Source organism: Balaenoptera borealis (assembly GCF_965194805.1).
Source record: "Balaenoptera borealis genome assembly, chromosome: 3".
NCBI classification, from domain to species: Eukaryota; Metazoa; Chordata; class Mammalia; order Artiodactyla; family Balaenopteridae; genus Balaenoptera; species Balaenoptera borealis.
In genome coordinates, this window is record NC_138866.1 from 115,073,128 (window position 1) to 115,097,600 (window position 24,473).

Here is a 24,473-nt window from a genome sequence, read left to right on the forward strand (position 1 = left end):
AAACTGTAGGCAACAACTGAATTTCAGCTCGTTTCATATGTTATACACAGAACTGATTAAGACTTAAAATTCTACACCCTGCCCTCCAGCGCTCTGGCAACATCTATCAAAACCCCCTGAACACCCTGACCCACGACTTCTACTCCTAGACTTTATACTGAGGATATAATCAGAGCTGTTTACACAGGTGATGTATAAGGATACACACAGCTTCACTACAGAAGAAGAAAAAGGCACATGATCTAAATGTCCAAAAGGGAACTGGATAAATAAATTATGACACATTCATACAATGGAATACCATAAACCATATACATTTCCTGCCAAGAACGTGTTGTGTTGGTAATAACCAAACCAAAACAAACAAAATAACTAAGCGTTTTCCAGCCTAACAGCTAAGAAGGCAAACATCCTGAGTCTCAGTGTTCCAACGTCACTCAACATACATTGGAAAATCTTGGTTTGACTGCAGCAACTATATTACTACTGGGTAAATATTCAATTAGTTATAAGTTAATAACCAACAAAAAGTTCACAGTAAGATACTTTAGAAGTAAACAAGTGTGATATACCATTCTTATAGCACTGGACCTGCTGTAGGTACTCAATAAATACCTGACTGATTTTCTCACCTTTTCTGCATGCAACTTTCTTTGCTCGTGAGGAAGCGTCGCAGCCTTGTCTAGGGGGAAAATATATCTTAAGAAATTCATCTAATAGCGCAGGACAATCTGGAATGCATGGATGTTGTAACACTAGAAGATGGGAAATGGGTTTCACAGACACGTTTATGGTGTAGTCATTATAGCTGTTAGGAAGTGTAAGTCTTCCAAATTTTCCAGATGGGAATGGTGTGAGTAAACTGGTAGGGATCTTACTGATTCCATGTTAATGAGACACACTCATTACAGAGACAGGCAAGAGAAGAAGGGAAAGTAAGAGGAAAAAGAATGAAGAAAGAGGAAAATTTTCCCAAGGAAATTTTTACCAACAGAGGATGGCACAGTCCCCCAGTACTCAAGTTTCTCAGATGAGGCCAGAGCATGGAATGCAATCAGCAGTTACAAAGTAAAATCCTACTATATAAAATAGAGGCGCATCAATATGGGAATCTGTTAGACACAATGGATCCGATTACCTTTCATTTCTTTTAACTTTGAAAATAGTCTTTCAAAATTCTCCAAATCTCCTCTGCCTGTAGTAAGACTGGCTAGTTCTTGAATATCCAGGTCTAACGTGGGATCTGAAATAAGGATTCGCCACACATTATTTATGTATGTGCTAAATACACAGAATCCAAAAGCAATCAATCTGGCTTTGATGAAAGTTACCACTGAATGAGTGCCCACTGGGGACCAGCTGTACAGCTCATGGTGCTGCATCCTGCTTGGCTGGTAGTGGGCCCTCACAAATGAACAGTAACTCACTTTATCCGTAAAACACTGTAACGAGGCAAGGAATTCTGTTTGCACTTTTCTAGAGAAAACTAGAGCTCAGAGATCAAGTGACCTTCCTCAAGGTCACAGCTAATAAGTTGTGACCCTGGATTCAGACTTACATGTTTCCAATTCTAAAGGTCACGCCCTGTACTAAGGTCCACGGATTCAATAAATGCCTGAAATTTATACCATATTTTACTGGTCAACAAATATTTTCACATATGTTATTGACAACCATATAAGGTGGTTAGGACAGATACCACTGTCCACAATTTACATATGAAGCAAGCTCAGCTTAAAAATGAACTCTTCTAAAATTACAGCCATTCAGAGGTAGAGCCAATTTATTTTATTTTATTTTTTTAACGTGATGATCCATTTATTTATTTATTTATTTATGGCTGTGTTAGGTCTTCGTTTCTGTGCGAGGGCTTTCTCTAGTTACGGCAAGTGGGGGCCACTCTTCATCGCGGTGCGCGGGCCTCTCACTATCACGGCCTCTCCTGTTGCGGAGCACAACCTCCAGACGCGCAGGCTCAGTAATTGTGGCTCACGGGCCCAGTTGCTCCGTGGCATGTGGGATCTTCCCAGACCAGGGCTCGAACCCGTGTCCCCTGCATTGGCAGGCAGACTCCCAACCACTGCGCCACCAGGGAAGCCCCTAGAGCCAATTTAAATTCCTATTTTCTTACCACAAATCCTTTACTAATTCTACCTCGGCATGTGGCTTCTTTATCAAAGTTTGTTTTTAATCAGAATTTTCACTCAGCCTCCACTCCAGGCCACCCACCTCTAGGATGTCTTCCCTGACCGTCCCAGCTCACAGGTCTCCTTCCTTAGGATTTGTCCCACACTTAGTGTTTATAGAGCTGTCTTGGCACTGGCATGCACTACTCTGTATGCTAGCATCTGTCTACTGTTACTATAATAAATACTACAGTAAGAGAGAGAGTTTGCTTTGTCCCCACCACTGAGTGCTTTAACTTATACGATTCCATTTCATTTTTGCAACAGCGATGTGAGGAAAGATTTGTCACCCTTATTTTATAGAAGGGGAAACTAAGGCCCACGGATGCTAAATAACTTACTCAAGGTCATCTCACTACTAGTGGTAGAGCCATGATTTGAACCCAGTTGTCCAGGATTCCAAGCCCATGGCTTTACCCATTACATTACATTACAAGGCCTGTCTCTGCATTTTTAGACTATAAGCTCCTTGAAGACAAGGATGATAACATAATTCTTTACATCTACTACAATGTCATACAGATAATTTGATGTTAAAGATGCACTTGGTTAATAAATTTGCTTTAGTTCAATGGGCATGCCATGGTGGCAGTTGGTGTATAGGGCTAGAGATAAAAAATTTGTGATTAATCTGTTTACATGATAACTGAACTGTGGATGTGGACAGAATCACTTCATGCTTAAATACAGGTTTGGAAGAGGAGTTTAGATGGAACACTGAGGAATGGAGATATTTAAAGGCTGGGTAAAGGAGTGTAATCTTCCAAAGCAAGAGAAGGAATCATCAGAGAGGTAGGAAGAACATCAGGAGATGTGTTGGGTGAGTCAAGAGAAGATAATGTTTCAGAAAGGGACCGATTCATAATATTGAATGCCGCCAAGAGGTCAAGATGGGGACTGGAGGACGTCTATTAGACTGAGTGGCATGGAAGTCGCTGGTGAGCTGTTTTCATGGAAAATGGGAGCAAGAGCTATAGATGGGAATGAACTGAGGAATGAGTTGGGGAATGGAAATAAGTAAAGAGGAGGGAGATGTGGGGTTGAGGAAGTGTTTTACTTTTGTTTGGTTTCATCTTTTTAAAGAATTTTGAAATAACTGTAGTCTTACAGAAAAGTTGCAAAAATAGTACAGAGCCTTCCGATATGCCCTTCCCCCACCCTCCCTCAGTGTTAACTTCTTATATAACCATGGTACAATTATAAACATCACGAAGTTAATAATGGAACAATGCTACTGACTAAACTACAGACTTCTTTCAACCTTCATCACTTTTTCCACTAATATCCTTTTTTCTGTTCCAGGATCCAATTCAGGATTCTACACAGAATTTAGTTGTCAAATCTCCTTAGTCTTCTCCAATTTGTGACAGTTCCTAAGTCCTGCCTTGTCTTTCATGATTTTGACACTTCTGAAGAGTACTGGCCAGTTATTTTGTATAATATCCCTCAATTTGGGTTTGTCTGATGTTTTCTTATTATTAGATTGAGGTTATGGACCTTTGGCAGGAACACCACAGAAGTGAGTGCCCTTTCAGTGCATCATATTGGAGGGAGATGATGTCAATATGTCCTGTTACTGGTGATGTAACCTTCATCACTTAAAGTGGTATCTGCCAGGTTTTTCCAGTATAAAGTTACTATTTTCCCCTTTGTAATAAATAACTTGGGAAAGATATTTTGACTATGGAAATGTCGTGTTTCTTCTTAAACTTTCATCTACTAATTTCACCATCCATCAGTGGATCTTGCCTGCGACAACTATTACTGTGGTGTGTGGCTAAGGGTAATTTTCTATTTCCCTCATAATGTCTACATGTATTAATTGGAATTCTTCTGTAAGGAGGAGCAGCCTTTTCCTTTCCAGTTATGCATTTATTCAATTATTTATTTAAATTAGTATGGATTCATGGATATGTATTTTATTCTATGGGTTACAGCCCAATACTATGTTAATTTACTTTGCTGGTCAAATTGTTCCAGCTTTAGCCATTGGAAGCTCTTTCAGGTTGGTTCCTGTGCCCTTTCAACATGCCCCCATTCTTTTTTTGAGCACTTCCTTACTTTCTGGCACCATGATGCTCCACGTTCATCCTGCATTTTTCCTGCCCCAGCCCTGAATCAACCACTTCTCCAAGTAGCCCTGGTACCTTTTCTTGGAGAATGGTATTTAGAAACCAAGATCTAAGTGCTAAGTATGTCCACTGCTATTATTATTGCTTCTAGGTCCTCCCAGTGGACAGAGCTAGGAAATATATATATGTATTTACACATTCATACACATATCTATATTTATTTCTCTACTGCTCTAACTATATTTTAAAATCCAAGAGTTCATACTGATACCTTCAATTCTAGTTCAGTACCAAAGGGTTCATCCCAGCCTTCCCCTTTCCTTATTTGTAACTTCTTTCTCTGACAGTGAGAAACTTAGCTCTCATTATCTATGCTATATTTTCTTATTCTTTCAACTGTAATATATATAAAATATATTACATATAAATATTCAGAATTTCGAACCCATACCCCTGTAAGAATCAAATTTATTAAACAGAGTGCAGGATTTCTGTTCATTTCTTTTTGGTTTTGGCCTCATGGTATCCAGTCAGAATACCATTTTCCCAAATTCTTTAAGTTAGTTATTTTCCTCACCTCCTTCAGTGTGGTCAATGGTTTGTTTTCATGGCAGAGATTTTAGCAGGTTTAGAAGCTAATATGAAGGGTTCAACTGAGAGGATGAGGTTTAATAAACTAGAGAGGAAGAGATTATATACCAATTTTTCCTTCTTAATATGTTTCTATAACCAATCATTTGAGTTTTCTACATGGATTATCTTACAAACAGAAAAAAAAAAGTTTTTAAAACTTATTACTGCACATGGGTCCTTTGTGGCATAAAAAGAAGTAGTGACATCAGTAGCTCCCCGACAAAAGAACATTTATAGTTATTGTTAACTAAGCTCCTTGGCTTTCTGGCTTTGGGGCAGTAAACTGGATTCCAGTTTCAGCTCTAGGACCTTCTTGTTAGGTGCCCTTGGACAAGTTATTAAACTGCTCTGGGCCTCATCTTCATCTCTGTAAAATAACTTCTCTGCCAAACTTCATTACCAAATGAGAATGTGGACATAAAAGAATTTCAAAAAGATATGGGAGGGCTTATAAAGCTATAGTATTCTTGTTACCATCAATTCTGACTACTGTGAAATACTATGAAAAAACTGTGTAATATGGAGATATAAAGCTGTCTCACCACCTGGTTCTGTCTGCTCTAGCTAAGATGATCGTAATCACGATCCTGCTGAGAGAATCAGCAGGACAATGGCGCCCACAGATTTGTAATGTATTTACTCTCCTTCCTTTTTCTGACAGCCGGTCCACAAGGTTAACATTCATTTGGGGTGCACTATCAATTTCCTTCCCTCGTCCTCATTTAAAGTCAGTTTCCCCTTGGATGATTTATGCCCCGATACATGGGCTACTGCAAGTTCCACAGAGCTGTCACTTAGCAGCCAGAGAGGCGCTTACCCACGATGCTATCGACCTGAGTGTCTGTTGTATTAGATGCACCACCTCGATTATCCAAGAGGGGTTCAGTCCTCTCTGCTGCTGGCAACTGGGGCTGCTGGTGAGGAAAATACACACAAGCAACAATTTAACAGGAGGTTGCTTCCGAACTAAATCCAAAAAGGCTCGCACTTCCACCCACTGGTTAGCTTTGGAGAAGCAGTAATAGGAGCCAGACACAAAGAGAGATGGAAGAAGGATCAAGGTCACATTAAACAAAAGGCTAAAAGTTCACTAACTCAGCAGTGTTTCTCCTCAAGGAAAAATTAAAAAGTATTATGATTTTGCTATTGACTATTAAAACACATTGTTTGCTTTAAGATCATGTTTTATTCAAAATCTGAAAATGTATAAGATCCTATCACAAACAGCTCGGAGACTGAGGAAGAAGGTCCCAGAAAGACAATGTGGCACTACATAATGTGCTCGTGGTTCCAACCTGCCAACCAAGGCAGACCTGGACCAAAGTCCTTGAGGACAGAGGGTTGAAATCAGCCTATTTAAGCTCATTAAGGGCAAGGACCTTGCCTCAGATTGTACAGGACACAGGAAGTACTTAAAAAGAACCATTAATTTTATTTTATATTTAAAGATTTGGGGGCAACTTTATACCTTAAGGAAATCCTAGCACATTTTTAAAAGCACTCTAGCAAAAACACATGGAACAGCCCAAATTGCAAACATCTCGAAAGGGCTTACTGCTTTAATGCCGAACTAGCCTGCTCTTAACAGGCAGCAGGCATGAAGAGGGCTGTTTTAGGTTCTCCTTTTATCTATTGCTAATATTCTCTGCCACTTCTTAAATGGAAAGGAGAAAATGATGAATGGTGTAAAGATTCATAATGACGAGTAGAAATTAAAGCCAAAGAAGAGAAAAGATCCAGGAAAAATCTTTACCTCTGAGTGGCAGGTCTCTGCTGATCCAGTGCTATGGTTTGCTCCAGCCAATGAGCTGAGAAGGTTAAAGCCTTGGTTCCTATCTGAAAAGAAAAAATACAATCACTGAAATTTTTAATTTACATTTAAAACTGTTAAAATGACTGTGATGATGAAATGATAGCTATTTCCTCATTATAAAAGTTCTAACTATAAAAAACAGTTACTATAAATTACAAAACTCTAAATTCTGGATAACTTTAAATCACATAGTATTAGTCCAGGTCAAATATACCGCAGGGCCATTACAACAAACAAAAGACCTTTCAGTAGTTCTGTTTGCAAAGATTAACAGAACTGATGTTTTAATAGTTACTATGAACTAATACTTCAGTGTTTTAAACAATTAAAAAACATTAAAAAGAATCAATGCCAAGGCATTATTATCAGGTGAAATGAACATCCATGCTTTCTTGAAATAAAGCTCTGTTTATGCAGTTAATGTTCCCAACTCTTTCAATGTTTATATTTATAATGGAGGACAAATCTAGAGCGAAATATCAGAACCCAGTCCTGATCTGACAGCGTCCCCCAGAATCACCTGGACGCTTATTAAAATTACCCAGTATTCAAGGACCCAACCTCAGACTGAGGCAGCATCTATGGAACAGAGGCCAAGGAATTTGAACTTTTAGCAAGTACTCCAGGAGAGTCCTTAGGATCAGGAAAATTGGAAAAAAACCAAAAAACAACAACAAAAAAACACTGCCTGAGAGTAGAATGTGAAACCCACAATTCAAGAGTCTAGTGGTACAGAAGTCAAAGAACTGCTCTCTCAGAAAGACAACTTCTTCCCACCTCGCCTCTCCTCTCCCTATAGCTTCCCTGGACCCATTCTCATCTGTCTTCAAAACAACCTGCAGACCTCCTAGGTCCTCTCCCTTGCCAGGTGACACCTGTTGTCAGATAGTCACACAAAGTATCACAGAAAGATAACCACTTGCAGTCTCCTCTTCTTCCCTTTCACTTGGGAAGATTTGCCTTTTAAACTAGGAGGAAGCCCGACTGTGGCATGTGGGGTCTGGGCCTGCAGCTTTTCCCAGGCTGACCTCTCACCACGTGGGTAGTCGCCTACTTACTGCACGCGGCTGTCTACCAGAGTCAGCACCTGTGCTTTAAGGCTACAAAGGCGCTGTGCGGTACCAAGAGCCTGCTGCTGCCCTGCTGCTTTTCCTGCTCCACAACCAAAGGTGCACATGTACTCCTGGAGCCCCCTCTCACTCCTTCAGCCAACCTGTCCAGTCTGTGAGGAACTCTCCAGCCCCAATACCTGGATGCACCCCATCCAAGAACCAGGGGCTGTTTTATCAGGTAGGCCGTGGAGGCTCAGAAGCTGGGAGAAGCAGATCCATGTGATGTCCCACACTGATGGTTTCACAGAGCCTGGGGGTGTTTATTCAAACATCAACATAATTCTTTCTTGTGGCCAATGTGCTATAGACTCTAAAGCAGTTGTACGCAGTTATGCAGTACTCAGGGATTTTACATGTCATGAGGATACATGAGAGCTCTTATAAAATACTTTAGGCTCTTTGTACAAAAGGCATTATCTGAGTAAGAGAGTACTGATGCAAGAGAGCCCTCACTTCTATTACTGGAAATAACTTGGACTGTGGGTAATTTTCAAATCAGTTCACAAATCTCTCTCCATATTCCAATTCCACGGCTTATGTTTTTCCTTTGCTGGGCATTACCTAAACTTGGCAGGCCAAACTGCAATCCCTGAAGAATAATACAATACAATGTCAGTTTAGACACGTTATTAGACCAAAATGGTCTACTTAAAATGCCTCATTATTTACAGTGGCTGCCTCCAAGAAGGGGATCTGGGATGCACAGGAGTGAGAGGGAGCTGAACTAGTCACCGTGTACCATAAACCTTTGTGCACCTTTTGACTTTTGTTCCATATTCATGTGTTTGCCTATTTAAAGAGATTTTTAAATGTTTAATGATTAAATGCTCTGTGTATTTTACCACAATTAAAAAAAAAAACTGAATGTCCCAATTCTAACAGTGAATAAAATTATGGAAAAGTCCAAATAGTGGGAAGAAGACTGGGCTAGTGGTCAGAAAACCTGGATTCCACTCCTGGCTCTGCCCACCTTTATGACCTTGGACAAGTCAATCAATCTTTCTGTGCCTCAATCCTCTGATCTGTAAAAAAAGAGGGTTGCTAGACATGGTTGTTAAGGTCCTTTCTGCTCTAGATATTTGTGATTTTATAAAGTAAAATGGCATTCTTTAGCTACTCTTGATAGTTAGCTCTGAATTAGGTATTTTAAATTACTTAATAGAAAAAAAAGAACCTTAAATGCCAGAATCCTTTAAAGGTCCACAGATGACTATGAGTTTATAATCAGGTTTCAGGCTAATAAAAGCTGGAAGAACTTTTGCTCAGTATTTTCTTATAAACAATGGAGAATTTAGTCAACTAATGTGAGTTCACTCTGTTCCACTGCTTATATATATTTCTTTTTTCTCTAAATTTTTTTTAAACATCTTTATTGGAGTATAATTGCTTTACAATGGTGTGTTAGTTTCTGCTTTGTAACAAAGTGAATCAACTATACATATACATATGTCCCCATAGCTCCTCCCTCTTGCATCTCCCTCCCACCCTCCCTATCCCACCCCTCTAGGTGGTCACAAAGCACCAAGCTGATCTCCCTGTGCTACGCGGCTGCTTCCCACTAGCTATCTATTTTACATTTGGTAGTGTATATTAGTCCATGCCACTCTCTCACTTCGTCCCAGCTTACCCCTCCCCCTCCCCATGTCCTCAAGTCCATTCTCTACGTCTGCAGTCTGCATCTTTATTCCTATCTTACCCCTAGGTTCTTCATAACCTTTTTTTTTTTTTTTTAGATTCCATATATATGTGTTAGCATACGGTATTTATTTTTCTCTTTCTAACTTACTTCACTCTGTATGACAGACTCTAGGTCCATTCACCTCACTACAAATAACTCAGTTTCATTTCTTTTTATCGCTGAGTAATATTCCATTGTATATATGTGCCACATCTTTATCCGTTCATGTGTCGATGGACACTTAGGTTGCTTCCATGTCCTGGCTATTGTAAATAGAGCTGCAATGAACATTGTGGTACATGACTCTTTTTGACCACTGCTTATATTTTAGGGAAGTTAGAGACATATAAATTTTCACAATTAGAAAAGCAATTCATTTTTGTTTATCCAAAGCAGACTGCTCACACATTAATGTTGGTAAAAAAACCTGGATGTTTTTATACACCTATGGTTTTAAAGAAACTCTCCATTTTCCCTAGTTCAATGTTTAGCAAAATTCTGCCCATGTGCACCCACTGTAAAACTATTGTTCTCACAGAAAAGAATTACCTGAATCTTTTCTTGTTTGCCAGATTTTTCTCCCCAGGATTCAGGGCATGGAAATGTCATCCCCACTAAGAAGGATTTATTCTTTTAGCAGATAGTTGTTGAAATTGGCTTTAGCATCTCTGGTTTTATTGACACCTCAAAATACTACACTAGGAAGGAATAAATTAATCTACCTACTCAGCTGATTCTTCTGGAACTTCAGAGCTGCAGAAAGGGGAAGTTGTTAAGTGATGTAAAATAAGTTCTTCTAGAAGGAATAGTAAGTATACTAAACTCTGGTCCTAAAAACACTAATTCAGTATTGGTCATTTGCATAAAATTCTTCCAGGAAGTGTCAGAAACAAAACCATAGCCCCTAGAATAAAGGTTAGCAATGGGAAATTCTCAAGCCTTGTGGAGGAGCTTTTATTTTATTTTTCAATGGGAAGTTTCAAGAAAACTTGAAATATATGAAATATTCGGATATCTCTTTACAAATCTAAAGGCACACTTATTTATCTTCTTCTACAGAGGATTTATTATATTTTTTACAGAGTAAAGTATAACTTGAAGAGATTAGGTAACTTGTTCAAAGTCACATAGCTAGAACCTGAACGTGAAATCCAGAACTCTCTGATTCTAATTAATTTCCATTAAGCTCACAGGTATCATACAAAGAGCAAAGAGACAGTCAATGCTTGATATACAAATACTGAATATGACAACACAAACTTGGATTAAGTGCAAAAAGATATCTTTTTATTCACATATAGTTCTCTTTTGTCAGTAATCCTTCATTACTTCCCTGGTTTAGACTGATTTCAACTGAACTAAGATGAACAGCTGAGGACTGAAAAATTAATCATATGCCACTTCAATGCCTCTCATTAATTTATCCCAGCCCAGCCCCCATAACTCCTGGAGGCAATGGTCACATAAAACTAGTGGCAGACAGGTGGTTAGGCCCCAGTGTCCCTTCACTGTCCCTCAAGTATATGTAGACAAGGGTTTCTCAAATTCAGCACTATAGACATTTGAGTGTGTATGGGGACGAGGGGCAAGGGGGCGTCCTGTACATCCCCGCCTATACTACCAAATGCCTATAGCACTGCCAATGTCCCCCGGGGAGAGGGGGGCAAAACTGCCTCCAGTTGAGAACCACTGATATAGATCTAATTAGGACAGGAAATTTGGGGCTATAACGCTCAGGTTTTAAGTCATTTCTTGGAAGGATTTTTCAATGGAAAAATAATAAAAGCATTTAAGATTCTACCTTTACCTCCTGTCAGCATTACAAATATCCTCCCCTTACTCTGGGAAACTTCTCTGGATGATTTCAGCTCCCTCAGTGCCATTTGCCTTGTTGTCCTTACTGTGCTAGTATAAATACTTATCTTGAGTCTATCTGCCATCCTGAACTATATTATAAACTCCTTGCAGACAGAGACAGGAGCTAAGGGTTCTTCCACCTTCCACAGCGCCCAGCACAGCGCTAAGTGTACAGGGGGGATGCTGAGATATCCGCTGACAGCCTGGCATGACTGTCAGACAGAGACTGCAAGCGTTAGAGAAGGTTGGAAAATAAGCGTATACTTTATCTCACATTCCACTTGTTTGACAAATGGAAATGAAATGTTTTTAAAATCACAAAAGAATTAGAAACAATCTATTCTCTTTTACTAAACTACTGCTTGAAAAAGGTAAAACTTTAAAGTATATTATTAAAAACACTGCTTCTTTAGGAAAATAGGCTTAAGCAATAAATCTGGCTCCATCATCAGCTTTGGATTCAGAAAAGTGAATCTCTGCTCTCCCTCTGACACCTGGGACACGTGCTCACAAGTCAAGAACTGTCTCTGACAATACTTGAACATATAATGAACTTTCTGGTGACCAGAAAGTAACCAGACTATGTTTTTTTGCCCTTTTTCCTGACTGTAAATGATATGTTCATTGTATAAAATTTGGAAAATAGAGAAAAGTGTAAAGAAGAAAACTAAATCACCAAAGATGTCAATTAATACTTTGGTAAATGTCCTCCTATTCTTTTTTTCTGTGCATGCATACACACAAATTCTTAATAAACTGAATTAAACATCAGAATGAGTACTGTTTTTTACCAAAGTTGTAAAGGAAAGCTTTACACTAATTCTAATAATGGTTCCACTGTAAGTCCTATCTCCAGAGCCTGAAGCACCCTCTTGAAAATCCTCAAGGGAATGTTTACAATCAAGTCAAAAACCATTCAGAACCAAGTGTGGGGAATAATGAGAGTGAACGAAACAAAACTTTACCATGAAGAAAAAGATGACTTTTCTTATGTGGTTCATAACCAGCTCTAAAAATAATTCCAAAGAATGACTACCAAAAATGTTTTGCAAGGTGGCCACAGAAGGAGGCCTGCAGTGCCTTCGTGGTGACTAATTTGAAGTGATTTCCCACCATTTGTTTGCCTATGGACAATTTTGGGGGTGATTTTTTAAAAAACAAAGTCTCATTATTTTACCCATACATTTATTGCCTTCCATCTTCTCTAATTTTTCACAATTCCTCCTTCCCCTTCTGCTCTTACAACACACACTCCTCCAAATTATGCACTCTACCTAAAAATCAATATGTATCTTACTTAATTTTTGACCACAACATTCACAGTGAGAGGACTGACAGATTATTCAAATCATTTTTTCAGTTCCACAATATTAGGTGCTGGGATAAAAAAATGAGAACAACTCACTCTGTCTCAAGGAACTCAGTTCTGTAGAATGTAATGTTGATATAATTCTACTCTATCCTAGAGGTTAGGCAACTGGAGTCCAGAGACATGATGCCATTTTCCCAAAATCACCCAGGCAGGGGACTTCCTTGGTGGTGCAGTGGTTAAGAATCCGCCTGCCAACGCAGGGGACATGGGTTCGAGCCCTGGTCCGGGAAGATCCCACATGTCGCGGAGCAACTAAGCCCGTGCGCCACAACTAGAGCCTGCATGCTGCATCTACTGAAGCCCGTGCACCTAGAGTCCTGTGCTCCGTGACAACAGAAGCCACGGTAATGAGAAGCCCGCATACCGCAATGAAGAGTAGCCCCTGCTCGCCACAACTAGAGAAAGTTCGCACGCAGCAACGAAGACCCAATGCAGCCAATAAATTTATTAAAAAAAAAAAAATCACCCAGGCAGAGACAGACCCCACTAGAACCTTCTTCATTAACCATTCTTCCGTTCACTAATTTGATGTTGTTTTATTTTCTGTGACATTAAATTCAAGTTTTTATTTAACCATCACTTTTTTTTTTTTTTTACTCTCTCTTAAAAAAAAATTATATTAAAGGTAGTAGCCGTCTACGTTCTCAGGCGAGTAGCCCAGGTATCAGGTAGCCAGACAGATCTTGTGTTTTGGTACTCAATTCTTGACAATGCTCTGTACATCAGTTGCAAAGGATTCCTTAAAATGAAATCTGGGATTTCTGCCACGGTTCTTTGTAACCAAGTACATACAGAGGAACATACATTAACAGATGATCAATTCTTTTCGTTTATAATGGGAAGGCATAGAAAAGTACCATAAGAAAGAACTGTTTCTACTATTAATTCCACTTAATCCTTACCCACCTGCATCACTGGATATTAAATATTATAATAGATAAACTGAAAGTAAATTGTCAGAGCTTTTGAAATCCAATCTCCACAATTACTGCTTACCACTCGGGGATCAATGTCACAACCCTGTAATATATGTTTAGTCTAATCACTCCTTCACTGATTAGAAACACTAAAAGATCACAGAATTTCCCTTCCTGGCCCTTCTCTCAGTGGTGGTATTTGTAAAAAATAAAACCAAAACCAAACAAACAAAAACCCACCGAACACCCAAGAGCCAACTAAACCCCCCGTGGTACTCACCAGTGCTCAGGTGACAAAGCCTGGGGTAGGGGGTGGGGAGCTTGGGGGTAATGTTAAACTGACACTCTAAACAAGGACACTGTGCATAATGCTACTTTCCTATGTGAAACAATGAGTGACAACTTCATCTGAAACAAAACAAAACATGTCATCAGACTTCTACTAACCAACTTCTTTTCCTTGATCTTAAAACCAAATCTCATTTATCGAGTGCCTCCCAAGTTCAAGGCACAGTACTGAGCATGATGCCTCTGTCATCTAATGATAACAAAGTACTTTGCAACTAGGCGTTCTGATGTACCAGACAAACGGAAAGAGAAGACAACCACACCGGAGACCAAAAAGGGAGGTGGGAGTCGGGGAATCAACTTTTAAAATTTGTCACATTTGGCATAAAGCACTGCCCCCTCAGTTTCTCTTTCATGATAGTAAGAGGACATTATCAAATTATAAAAGACCCAAATGATAGGTCTCCACAGCCATAAGCCCAGCTCTAACAGGAACTGAGATTTTACCAACATCCCTCTTCTTGCGTCACAGCCAGATTTTCACGTAGAGGAAATGTGAGGAAAGACAGTATAGGGAAGGTTATACAGTGAGCAAATTGATGTGGATGGAGACATCTAAAAAACCCTGCCAAGCTGTAAAGGCATCTCTAACCACTTCATTTCCTGGACCATTTGAGGCCTCTAATGCATATGGTGGAAATGCTGACCTCTTTAGAAGTCTGACCTTTACAGTGAACACAATGACATCTGGAGATTTCCTCTAAGGTAGAGCTTAGTATGTACAACCAGATCCTTCCCCTCAGTGTTTCTCAACTGCTTTCATCATAGCCCCTAAAAGAAAAACTTGTTTCCTTTTCTACTCATAACCAACACTTCTGACACCAGATGTGTGGTTTTTTCCACACCAAGCAATTCTCCAATTCTTGGAGGACACCCACTAGGTGTCCTACTATTTAACACAATTCTGACACTAACTACCTGTTGTTAGCACAGAACCCACCCCCACCCCCGCCCCAGGTCAAGGGCTCAGTCCCACAAGGCTGTCCCCCTACTCCCCACCCCACCCCCAACTTCAGACACCAACTGCAAGGCTCAGGTTGTCACCTATACTTCTGACCAACTGGCTATAAACTGGGGTTCCTCATGAACCCCTCCTCAGGTTTGATAATTTGCTAGAATGCCTCACAGAACTCAGGAAAATCGTTTACCTACTAGATTACCAACTTATTATAAAAGAATATAACAGGAACAGCCAGATGGGGGAGATGCATAGAGCAAGGTATCCAGGTATGCCACCCTCCCAGCACCTCAAGGTGTTCACCAATCTGGAAACTCCAAATCCCACTGCTTAGGGTTTTTATTGGAAGTAAATGATTGATTAAATCATTGACCATTGGTGATTAACTCAACCTCTAGGCCTACTCCCCTCCTCAGAGGTCAGTGGTGGGGTGGGGTGGCTGAAAGTTCCAACCATCTAATCACTGGTTGGTTCCCCTGGCAACCAGCCTCCCATCCTCAGGGTCTTTCCAAAAGTCATTCCATTAACATAAACTCCAGTGTGGTTTAAAGGGGCCTGTTAATGAATTAACAAAAGATGCTATTTTCACCTTTACTGTTCTCGAGTTGTTTTAGGAGCCAGGACAAAAACCAAATAGTAATTTATTGTATTAAATTAGGAGCTCTGTGCCAGGAACTGGGGACAAAGACATGCCCCCTCAGGGCCTCTCTAGACATTTGTTTCCTAATTATGATATACCCTCCCCATTGAAATATTAATGTCACAGATATACTATATCTATGTTTACACATTATATGCATATCTGTGCTTTATACGTAAAAAGATTACATTTTTTTGCCCCCCCAAGAATCAATTTTCACCCCTTTGGGGGTGGATAATGCCCTGTTAAGAATGAATGCTTCACTTGTGAAACAAGACATTGGTAGAGCCAAGAATATGAAACTAGGTTATTATAAGTTAACCCAGAAATTATATTTCTATATCAAGAAGATTTATAAATCTCTTTCTAGAATAATAATTTGCCTACAACTGTAGTACTATAATTTAACTTGTTTGTTTTTACAATGTGAAATTAAGTAACAGAAAGACATTAACTGAGTACATACTAGGCACAAATTAGTCTTAACTCAAACTAAAGAGAATAATCTGTTGTGACTCTAAGTGAAATAATTTAAAATAAACTATCTTTCACTATGTATAACTGGATAGTTATTACATTAACTATCCAGGAGCCTTATCTGTACTTTGGATTAAGTGCAGAACAATGGGATAAAGTTAGTATCAACACTGTTTCAGACAGCCTTTTTGAAAGTATTTATTTAAAATGCAATAAGTAAAAAAGTCCAAAAACTCAGATATGATCATTACTTCCTACCTGTCTCATTAAAACCCTACTCATGCCAGCAGAACACCTTGGCTGAGGGAGTTCTATAGGGAATGAACTCATCTGGCTCTGCCAATAATTTCCCATGCAGCCTGGGTAAATTATTTAACTACTCTGTGTTCATTTCTCTAACCAGCCAATAACGTAAATCCACACACTGTCATGGAAAAACACACAACACTCCTGGGTCAGGAGACCTACCCTCTGGTCTCACCTTAGCTACTGACTCACTGTTTGCATATGGGCAAGTCACCTCTAGAGCTTCCCTGAGGCCTCATTTTCCCCATCTGTGAAAGGAAGACGTCATGCCCGAAGCATGCATGGAGATTCTATGTTCTATTTAAATGCTTTTTCTGGCTAATTCACACACACTAGCATAGCAAACAAAACAATGCCACTTATTAAATTCTATAAAATTCAACAACATGTAATCTGTACAGCCGGTAACAAGGCTTGGTAGAAAAAATATTGCATAGAAAAATATTGGGGAGTAAAACATGATTGCTCTCCAAAAAAAAAGTCTTAAAAGTTTAGGCCAAGTGCCTTCCTAACTTGAATCAGGCACAACTGTCATTCATGAGAATTCATTGCAGTCCCTTATGAACCATTTCTACTTTCTGCCTGGATCATCTCTTAGTGTAATGTACTCCATAAATTACCTCCTGGGATTTGGGAAATCAAGTCCATATTTACCCTATACATACCCTACACTACATATTCCAATTAAATCTCTTCTCAGTTTTGGTTTTTCCAAGATCATTACTTTAGACAATCTCCATTCTTCCCATCCCCTTGATCACTTCAATAGCTCTGAGCTAAATCATGTGCACTGGAACTTTCTTCACCTCCTAGGAGGACTAGAAAGAAGAGTGAGTGATTACAGTGAAAGCCAGTAATAGGGAGACACAGGGAAAATACATTGTAGAGAAAATTTTCACCACTGCTCTCAGCTCTATGACACAAAGTAAAATATCCTTTCCCCAAACTACCAGCCTAAGATATTCTATCTGCTGAGAATGAACAGGACACTTCTCTGACTTCCCTATGCAATTAACTGCTTCTAGGACTGCTTCATAAAGTACTGAGGTATCTATTATTAGAAGCATTCAACCAAAAATGATGGACAATCATCTAGCAAGGATGCTATAGAAACCATTCCTGTACTGGATAGAACAGACTAGCTCAAAAGTTACTATGAGTTTTCTGAGTGAACTGATGAGGATGAGTATAATTTTTGTGACTTTCTGTCTGAATTTAAAAAAAAAAAAAAAATCCCACAAGGACTCAGAGGCAAAGAATATACAAACCAATTTTCACTGCAAAGTAAAGGAGCTGTTACACTGGAGGATTACTGGACTGAATGTCAATATTATGACATAGTATGAGTGTGTTTCATGTTTGGTAATTGCAATCATTGTTGCTTTTGTTGTGGTCATCCATGTACAATGCTTGGTGTCAGTCTATTTATCTCTTGTAAAAATAAAATACTGTGTGTGTGTGTGTGAAAAAAAAAAAAAAGTCAATGAACATTCCAGCATAAAAAAATAAAAAATAAAAAAAATAAAAGTAATTGATTTTTATTAAAAAAAAAAAAAAAGTTACTATGAGTTTTCTATCTAAATGCATTCGAGAGATAAGACATCCTATCAGTCAACTGGTAATACTGGCTTACTAGTTAAAGTGATCGTCAATGGGAGCCGGGCAAATACCTCTAGAGGATGTGTGTAGTATCTGATATACACTACCCTACTCCCAGTGAGTCTCAGTTGAGAATCACTGGATTAAATTACTTCTAAAACCTCCTCTGAATATAAAAGCCTACTGATATTCTCACACAGACTGTATATGAAGGCAAGTGCCTAAGACACTTTGCTACCATCATCCAACAGATCACCCAACCACCCCCCCTCATTTCTTCACAATTTTTTTCCAGCTGCGCCCTCGGCATGCAGGATGCGGGATGCGGGATCTTAGTTCCCTGACCAGGGATGGAACCCATGCCCCCTGCAGTGGGAGCACGGAGTCTTAACCACTGGACCACCAGGGAAATCCCTCTTCACAATTTTAATTACTGGCTCAATGTTATTTTCTCCAATACTACTTCTGTCTGGATACTTAGCAAATTAAATATACATATTAATGTTCCTTCTAAGAACCTGACTCTTGGTTCATTAAAGTTCCATTTTACGGATGTTGTCCTCTACCAACTTCAGCCGTACATTCCCATATTATTACCAACTACAACCCCTCCATGATCTCAATTTTGTGCATCCTACTCTCTGACCACCACCTATCTTTCCAGCTCACTCCCTCCCTTATAGTAGCTCAACCCAATTATCCTTCAGCCACTGGGACCTCAAAACTATCACCTTTTCACTGAGCCTCTCCCCACTGATTTTCTCTCTCCCTTTCTCACCCAGCTTAAATTCCATGGTCAATCATTACAATCATTCCCTTATGTACACAACCTAATATAATCCCCTGCCTCTCTTGCCATGATACCCTTGCTTGGTAAAAGCACAACTGGTGATTCCATGGCTGTACCCATGTAGCTTAAGGTAGCTGAGGAAAAGACCCCCTACCCCCCACACTCATGCTGCCTGGCTTCACTTTAAACGTATCACACCAAATTTCAAGTGAGCCCCTTCGTGCTGTCTGGCAGTCATTTATTTTTATCATTCTAACTTTATTTTACATCCCTAGGTTCGTCTACTCTCTTACTCTCCTAGATGACTTTCATATTTTCTCCTCTCTCCTCAAATCCTAATGCAACCTCCTTCTGCCCTCAGTTGATAACCTGGCTTCCTACTTCACTGAGAAAACTGAGGCAATCAGATGAAAATTCCACAGATTTCCATGCCACATCTCTCCACCCAGCAACATCTGCACCCACATACTCCCTTCTTGCCTCTTTCCACAGATCCACTTTCCCCCTCCCATCCACCGCCCACCCCTCCACTAGAGCCCGCCCTCTCTCACCTACTCAAGGATATCCCTCCAGCACTTCTCCCTTCTCTCTTCTCCATCAGTTTTTTCCACTTTTTACAGGATCTTTCCCTTCAGCCTATGAACATGCTGCTCTTGTTTTCATCTTAAAAAAATAACAAAACTCAAGCACACTCTTCTCACTAGCATCCACCTATTTCTTTGCTCCTTTTTCCTGCAAAAATTTTCAAGAGTGGTTTATAGTCACCATCTCCCACTCCTCTCTTCCCAATCTCTCTTAAACCTACTTCAGGGCTTCCCTGGTGGCGCAATGGTTAAGAATCCACATGCCAATGCAGGGGACAGAGGTTTGAGCCCTGGTCCAGGAAGATCCCACATGTCGTGGAGCAACTAAGCCCATGCGCCACAACTACTGAAGCCCGCGTGCCTAGAGCCCGTGCTCTACAACAAGAGAAGCCACCGTGATGAGAAGCCCGTGCACCACAACGAGAGTAGTCCCTGCTCTCTGCAACTAGAGAAAGCCCACGTGCAGCAACGAAGACCCAATGCAGCCAAAAATAGAATTAAAAAAAAAAAACCTACTTCACCAAAACCGCTCTCCTTAAGGCCACTGATGACCTCTACATTGCTAAATCCAAAGGTCAATTCTCAGTTCTCATCTTACTTGACCTGTGAGCGCCATCTGGCACAGCTGACCACTCCTTCCACTTTGACAACATTCCACTTGTGCTTCTGGGACCCTGCACTCTTGGTTTTCCTACCTCACTGACCACCCTTTCTCAGTGTCCCTGGCTGGTTCCTTCTCTTCTCCCTATCTTCCTCTTGTTGGAATGTCCCTCTGCTAAGTCCTTGGTCCTCTTTATTTACTTCACTTACTCCCTTGGTGATCTCATCCAGGCTCAAGGTTTTAAATGTTGTGCATGTGCCTCTCTTCCCAAACTCCACACATCTAGCCAAATGGCTACTTGATATCTCCACTTGGAAGTCTAGTGCCCATCTCAAAGTTAACATGACCAAAACTAAATTACTGATATGTCACCCTGCTCCTCAAAGTCTGCTTCACTGCAGCTTCCTCACTGTAGTTGATGGCATCCTATCCTTCAAACTGCTCAGGCCCAAACCCTGGAGTCCTCCTTGACTGCCCTCTATCTCTCATTCCTCACATCCAACATCAGGAAATCATGCTGGCATCACCTAAAAATAGATCCAGAATTTGACCTTTCCTCACTCCTTCCATTGCTACAATTCTGGTCTAAGCCATCACTATCTTTCACCTGGAATACTGCAATCGCCTCCTAAGAGATCACCTTGGTTCCTCCTCACCTCCACCATCTATTCTCCACAAAGCAGCCAGAGTGCTCTTTTCAGACCCGAAGTCATATCATGTTACTCTTCGACTCAGCAAAAGCCCTGCAAAAGCTCCCCAGTTGACACTGATAAAATGTGAAAGTTACTACGATGGCCTATAAGACCCTAAATAATCTGGTCCTCCATTATCTCTCTGACCTGCTCCCCTCCTCAGACACAGTGCATTCCTTGATATTCTTCAGACACATCAGGCATGTTTTCTCCTTACAACCTTTGCTGTAGCTATCCCCTCTGCCTGCTAAGCTCTTCTCCCAGTATCACATGGCAAACGCCTCATCTCCTTCCTGAAATCTCAAGCTCTTAAGATCTACCTTGACCACCCTATTTAATATTGCAATCTACCCAGCAATCTCAATACCCCTAACCCCGCTTTATTTTTTTTCATATCACTTATCGCCTTCTAATATATTGGACAACTTACTAATTACTTGTATTATCTATTGACTAATGTCTCCCACCAGAATGAAAACTCCATAAGGACAGAAATTTGTGTCTATTTTGTTCACTGATGTATCCCAAGCACACAGACCAATGCCTGGCACATAGTAAGTACTCAATAAGTATTCTTCTGAATGAGTAAACACTTGAAAAATGATCTAAAATTATGAACCAGTGAGAAATTTGAGGTCAACAGAAAAAAAACTTAAATGATCCAGCTACACATAGAGTCTCAAGTGCACCCCAGACAGGTAGGTACTTATAAAGGCTGTATTATTTCTTTCTGATCTTAAGGAGGGTTATTTAATACAAGCACTGGTGATCTTATCATACTAGCCCATACTAGAAATAGGTACCAAGGAAGTACAGAGAACAGGGCCCACTATTCTCACTTTTGCCTCTAGGTGACTCTACACTGGGCACAGTCCTGTCTTTTTCCTCTGGCTTTGTAAGTCAGAGGAGTGACTCGCGAATATTACGTGATTTAGGAATGGGAGAAAGCAAGTCAGTCAGAGGGCTAATGCAGCTTTCAAAATGCCTAGTTTACTCCCATGGATTAAGCACAGACTCTTACAAGTTAGAACTAGATGACTATCATTTATATCAGTGGTTCTCAACCAGGGCCGCATATATGTATTCCTGAGGCACTTAAAAAATACTATAGCCACCCCTCCCTTCTAAGATAAATAGTCTGGGTGAGACCCAGTCAGTAGAGATCATAAAAGCTTCACAGGTGATTTCACTGTGCAGCTAGAGCCGTGGATGGAGACCAAGCTCATTTTCCAGATTAAAAATAAAGCCTAGAGAGAATCAGATCTGCCTAAGGTCACAAAGCTAAGTAGCAGTGTTGGGATGGGAAACTGTTACTTGATTCTTTAGAGAAAGCAGTAAAGGAGAAATTTCATTACAACATAATAATTTATAAGCCTACATGTTATAGTAGTTAAATGCATGAGACTTCAGGGGCTTCCCTGGTGGCACAGTGGTTAAGAATCCGCCTGCCAATGCAGAGGACATGGGTTTGAGCCCTGGTCCGGGAAGAGCTCACATGCCGCGGAGCAACTAAGCCCGTGCGCCACAACTACTGAGCCTGCACTCTAGAGCCCACAAGCCACAACTACTGAGCCCGTGCGCCTAGAGCCCATGCTCTGCAACAAGAGAAGCCACTGCAATGAGAAGCCCGTGCACCGCAACAAAGAGTAGCCCCCACTCACCGCAACTAGAGAAAGCCTGTGTGCAGCAATGAAGACCATAAAATAAATTAACAAATAAATTAATTAAAAAAATAAATAAATGCATGAGACTTCAAAATTATAAAGATCTAAGTTCAAATCAGAGGCTTTGATATTTAACAGCTAATATTAGTGGTTCTCAAACTTTGCTGCATATTATAATTACCTGGAGAAGATTTTTTAAATCTCTATGCCCAGGCCTCACACCATACCGGTTAATGCAGAATCTCCAGGAGTGAGATTCAGGCATCAGTACTTTTTAAAGTTCCCCAGGTGATTCCAGTGTGCAGACAAGTTTGAGAACTGATGACTTACACGACTTTCGGGAAATTACTTGACCTCTTTAAGCCTAACTCTTATGGATATTGTGATTAAGATAATGTATGTACATAAGCAGCGCATTAGTATGGTTACCACCTCATTTCCTTCCACCACCACCACCCCTTCTAACATCATTAGTGGTACTATTTCCTTCCTTCCTGCCTTCCTTTTTTCCTGCCTCCCTCCATCCTTCCCTTTCTTTCCTCTTTCCTTCTTACTGAGGTATTATTTACATATCATAACTTTCACCTTCTTTAAGGTATGAAATTTGGTGGGTTTTAGTATATTCACAAAGTTGTGTAACCATCATCACTATATAATTCCAAAACACTTTCATCACCCTAAAAAAGAAACCTCATACCCCAAACCCCCAAGCCCCCTCCCAGTCCCTGGGAACCACTAATCTACTTTCTGTCTCTATGAATTTAACTATTCTGGACACTTCATTTAAGAGGAATCATTAAAATATGTGGCCTTTGTGTCTGGATTTTTTCACTTAGCATAATGTTTCTGGAGGTTCATCCATGTTGTAGCATGCATCCATGCTTCATTTCTTTTTATGTTTGAATAATATTCTATCATATGGATACTGTTTTCAGCAGTTGTTTCCACTTTTCTTGGCTATTATGAATAAAGCTGCTAGGAACATCTGTGCACAAGTTTTTGTGTGGACATATGTTTTCAATTCTCTTGGGTATAATACCTGTGAGTGGAATTGCTGGGTCATATGGTTTAATTTTTTCAGCAACTACTACTGTTCCAAAGTAGCTGCAGCACCATTTTACATTCCTACCACCAGTGTATGAGGGTTCTAATTTCTCCATATCCTCACCAATGCTTGTTACTGTCTCTTTAGATTATAGCTAACCTGGTGGGTATGAAGTGGTATCTTACTGTGGTTATGATTTCCCTGATGACTAACAATGTTAAGCATCTTTTCATGTGCTTATTGGCCATTTGTGTATCTTCTTTGGAAAAATGTCTATTCAACTCCTTCACTATTTAAAAAATTGGGTTGTCTTTTTATTATTAAGCTATAAGAGTTCTTTACACATTCTAGGTACTAGATCTTTATCAGATAAGCATATGGTTTACAAATACTTTCTACCATTCTGAGGGTAATCACTTCACTTTCCTAAGTGTCCTCTGAAGTACAAAAGTTTTTTTAATTTTGATGAAGTCCAATTTATCTTTTCTTTGGTTGTTTCTGTATCATTAACTTGTGTGTATATGTGTGTGTGTGTGTTTTCAGCTCCACAGTATACCCCTCATTTCTTTTTTTTTTTTTTTTTTTTTACAGTTGAAGTGTAGTTGATTTACAATATTGTGTTAGTTTCAGGTGTACAGCCAAGTGATTCAATTTTATATATTTATGCATATATATATATATATATATATATATATATTCTTTCAGATTATTTTCCATTATAGGCTATTACAAGATATCGAATATAGTTCCCGTGCTATACAGTAAATCCTTATTGCTTATCTATTTTATATAGTTTGTATATGTTAATCCCATACTTCTAATTTATCCCTCCCACCCTGTGTATCATTAACTTTTTTTTTGACTTATCCTACTGTATGGAGCCCACTGACTCCCAGATGTCAATTTCTTGCTCCAACTGCCAAGCCCTGGGGCAGCTGGTGCTGGTTCGGGGAATTTTGATGGAAAGATCCTCCGGACAAGTGATCCTAGAAGCTGCTAGGCCCTTACCTGAGAATTTCCCAACCCATGCTTGCTGACCACGAGCAGCAAGGCTCCTGGCTGGCTTGCCAAAATTTGTTACCAAGTCCAAGCTCATACTGCATGACAGATCAATAAATCGAGAGATAAG

At 39.9% G+C, this 24,473-nt stretch overlaps 1 protein-coding gene across 10 annotated transcripts in view; it reads right to left on the minus strand.

Annotated features, from left to right (window-relative positions):
* Positions 1 to 24,473, minus strand: part of AAGAB (alpha and gamma adaptin binding protein) — a 98,344-nt gene that overhangs the window by 16,036 nt on the left and 57,835 nt on the right. For 8 of the 10 annotated variants that reach the window (XR_014242128.1, XR_014242129.1, XR_014242130.1 and 5 more), the window contains exons 6-9: positions 6,645 to 6,727; positions 5,709 to 5,805; positions 1,139 to 1,243; positions 633 to 682 (exon numbers count right to left, since the gene is read on the minus strand). Coding sequence is in view for 1 of the 10 variants with exons in the window: in XM_082383414.1 (XP_082239540.1) it covers positions 633 to 682; positions 1,139 to 1,243; positions 5,709 to 5,805; positions 6,645 to 6,727 (335 nt within the window). In the remaining 9 variants the exon portion in view is untranslated. The remainder of the gene's footprint in view (positions 1 to 632; positions 683 to 1,138; positions 1,244 to 5,708; positions 5,806 to 6,644; positions 6,728 to 24,473) is intronic. The other 2 variants (XR_014242126.1, XR_014242127.1) reach the window with 2 other exon arrangements.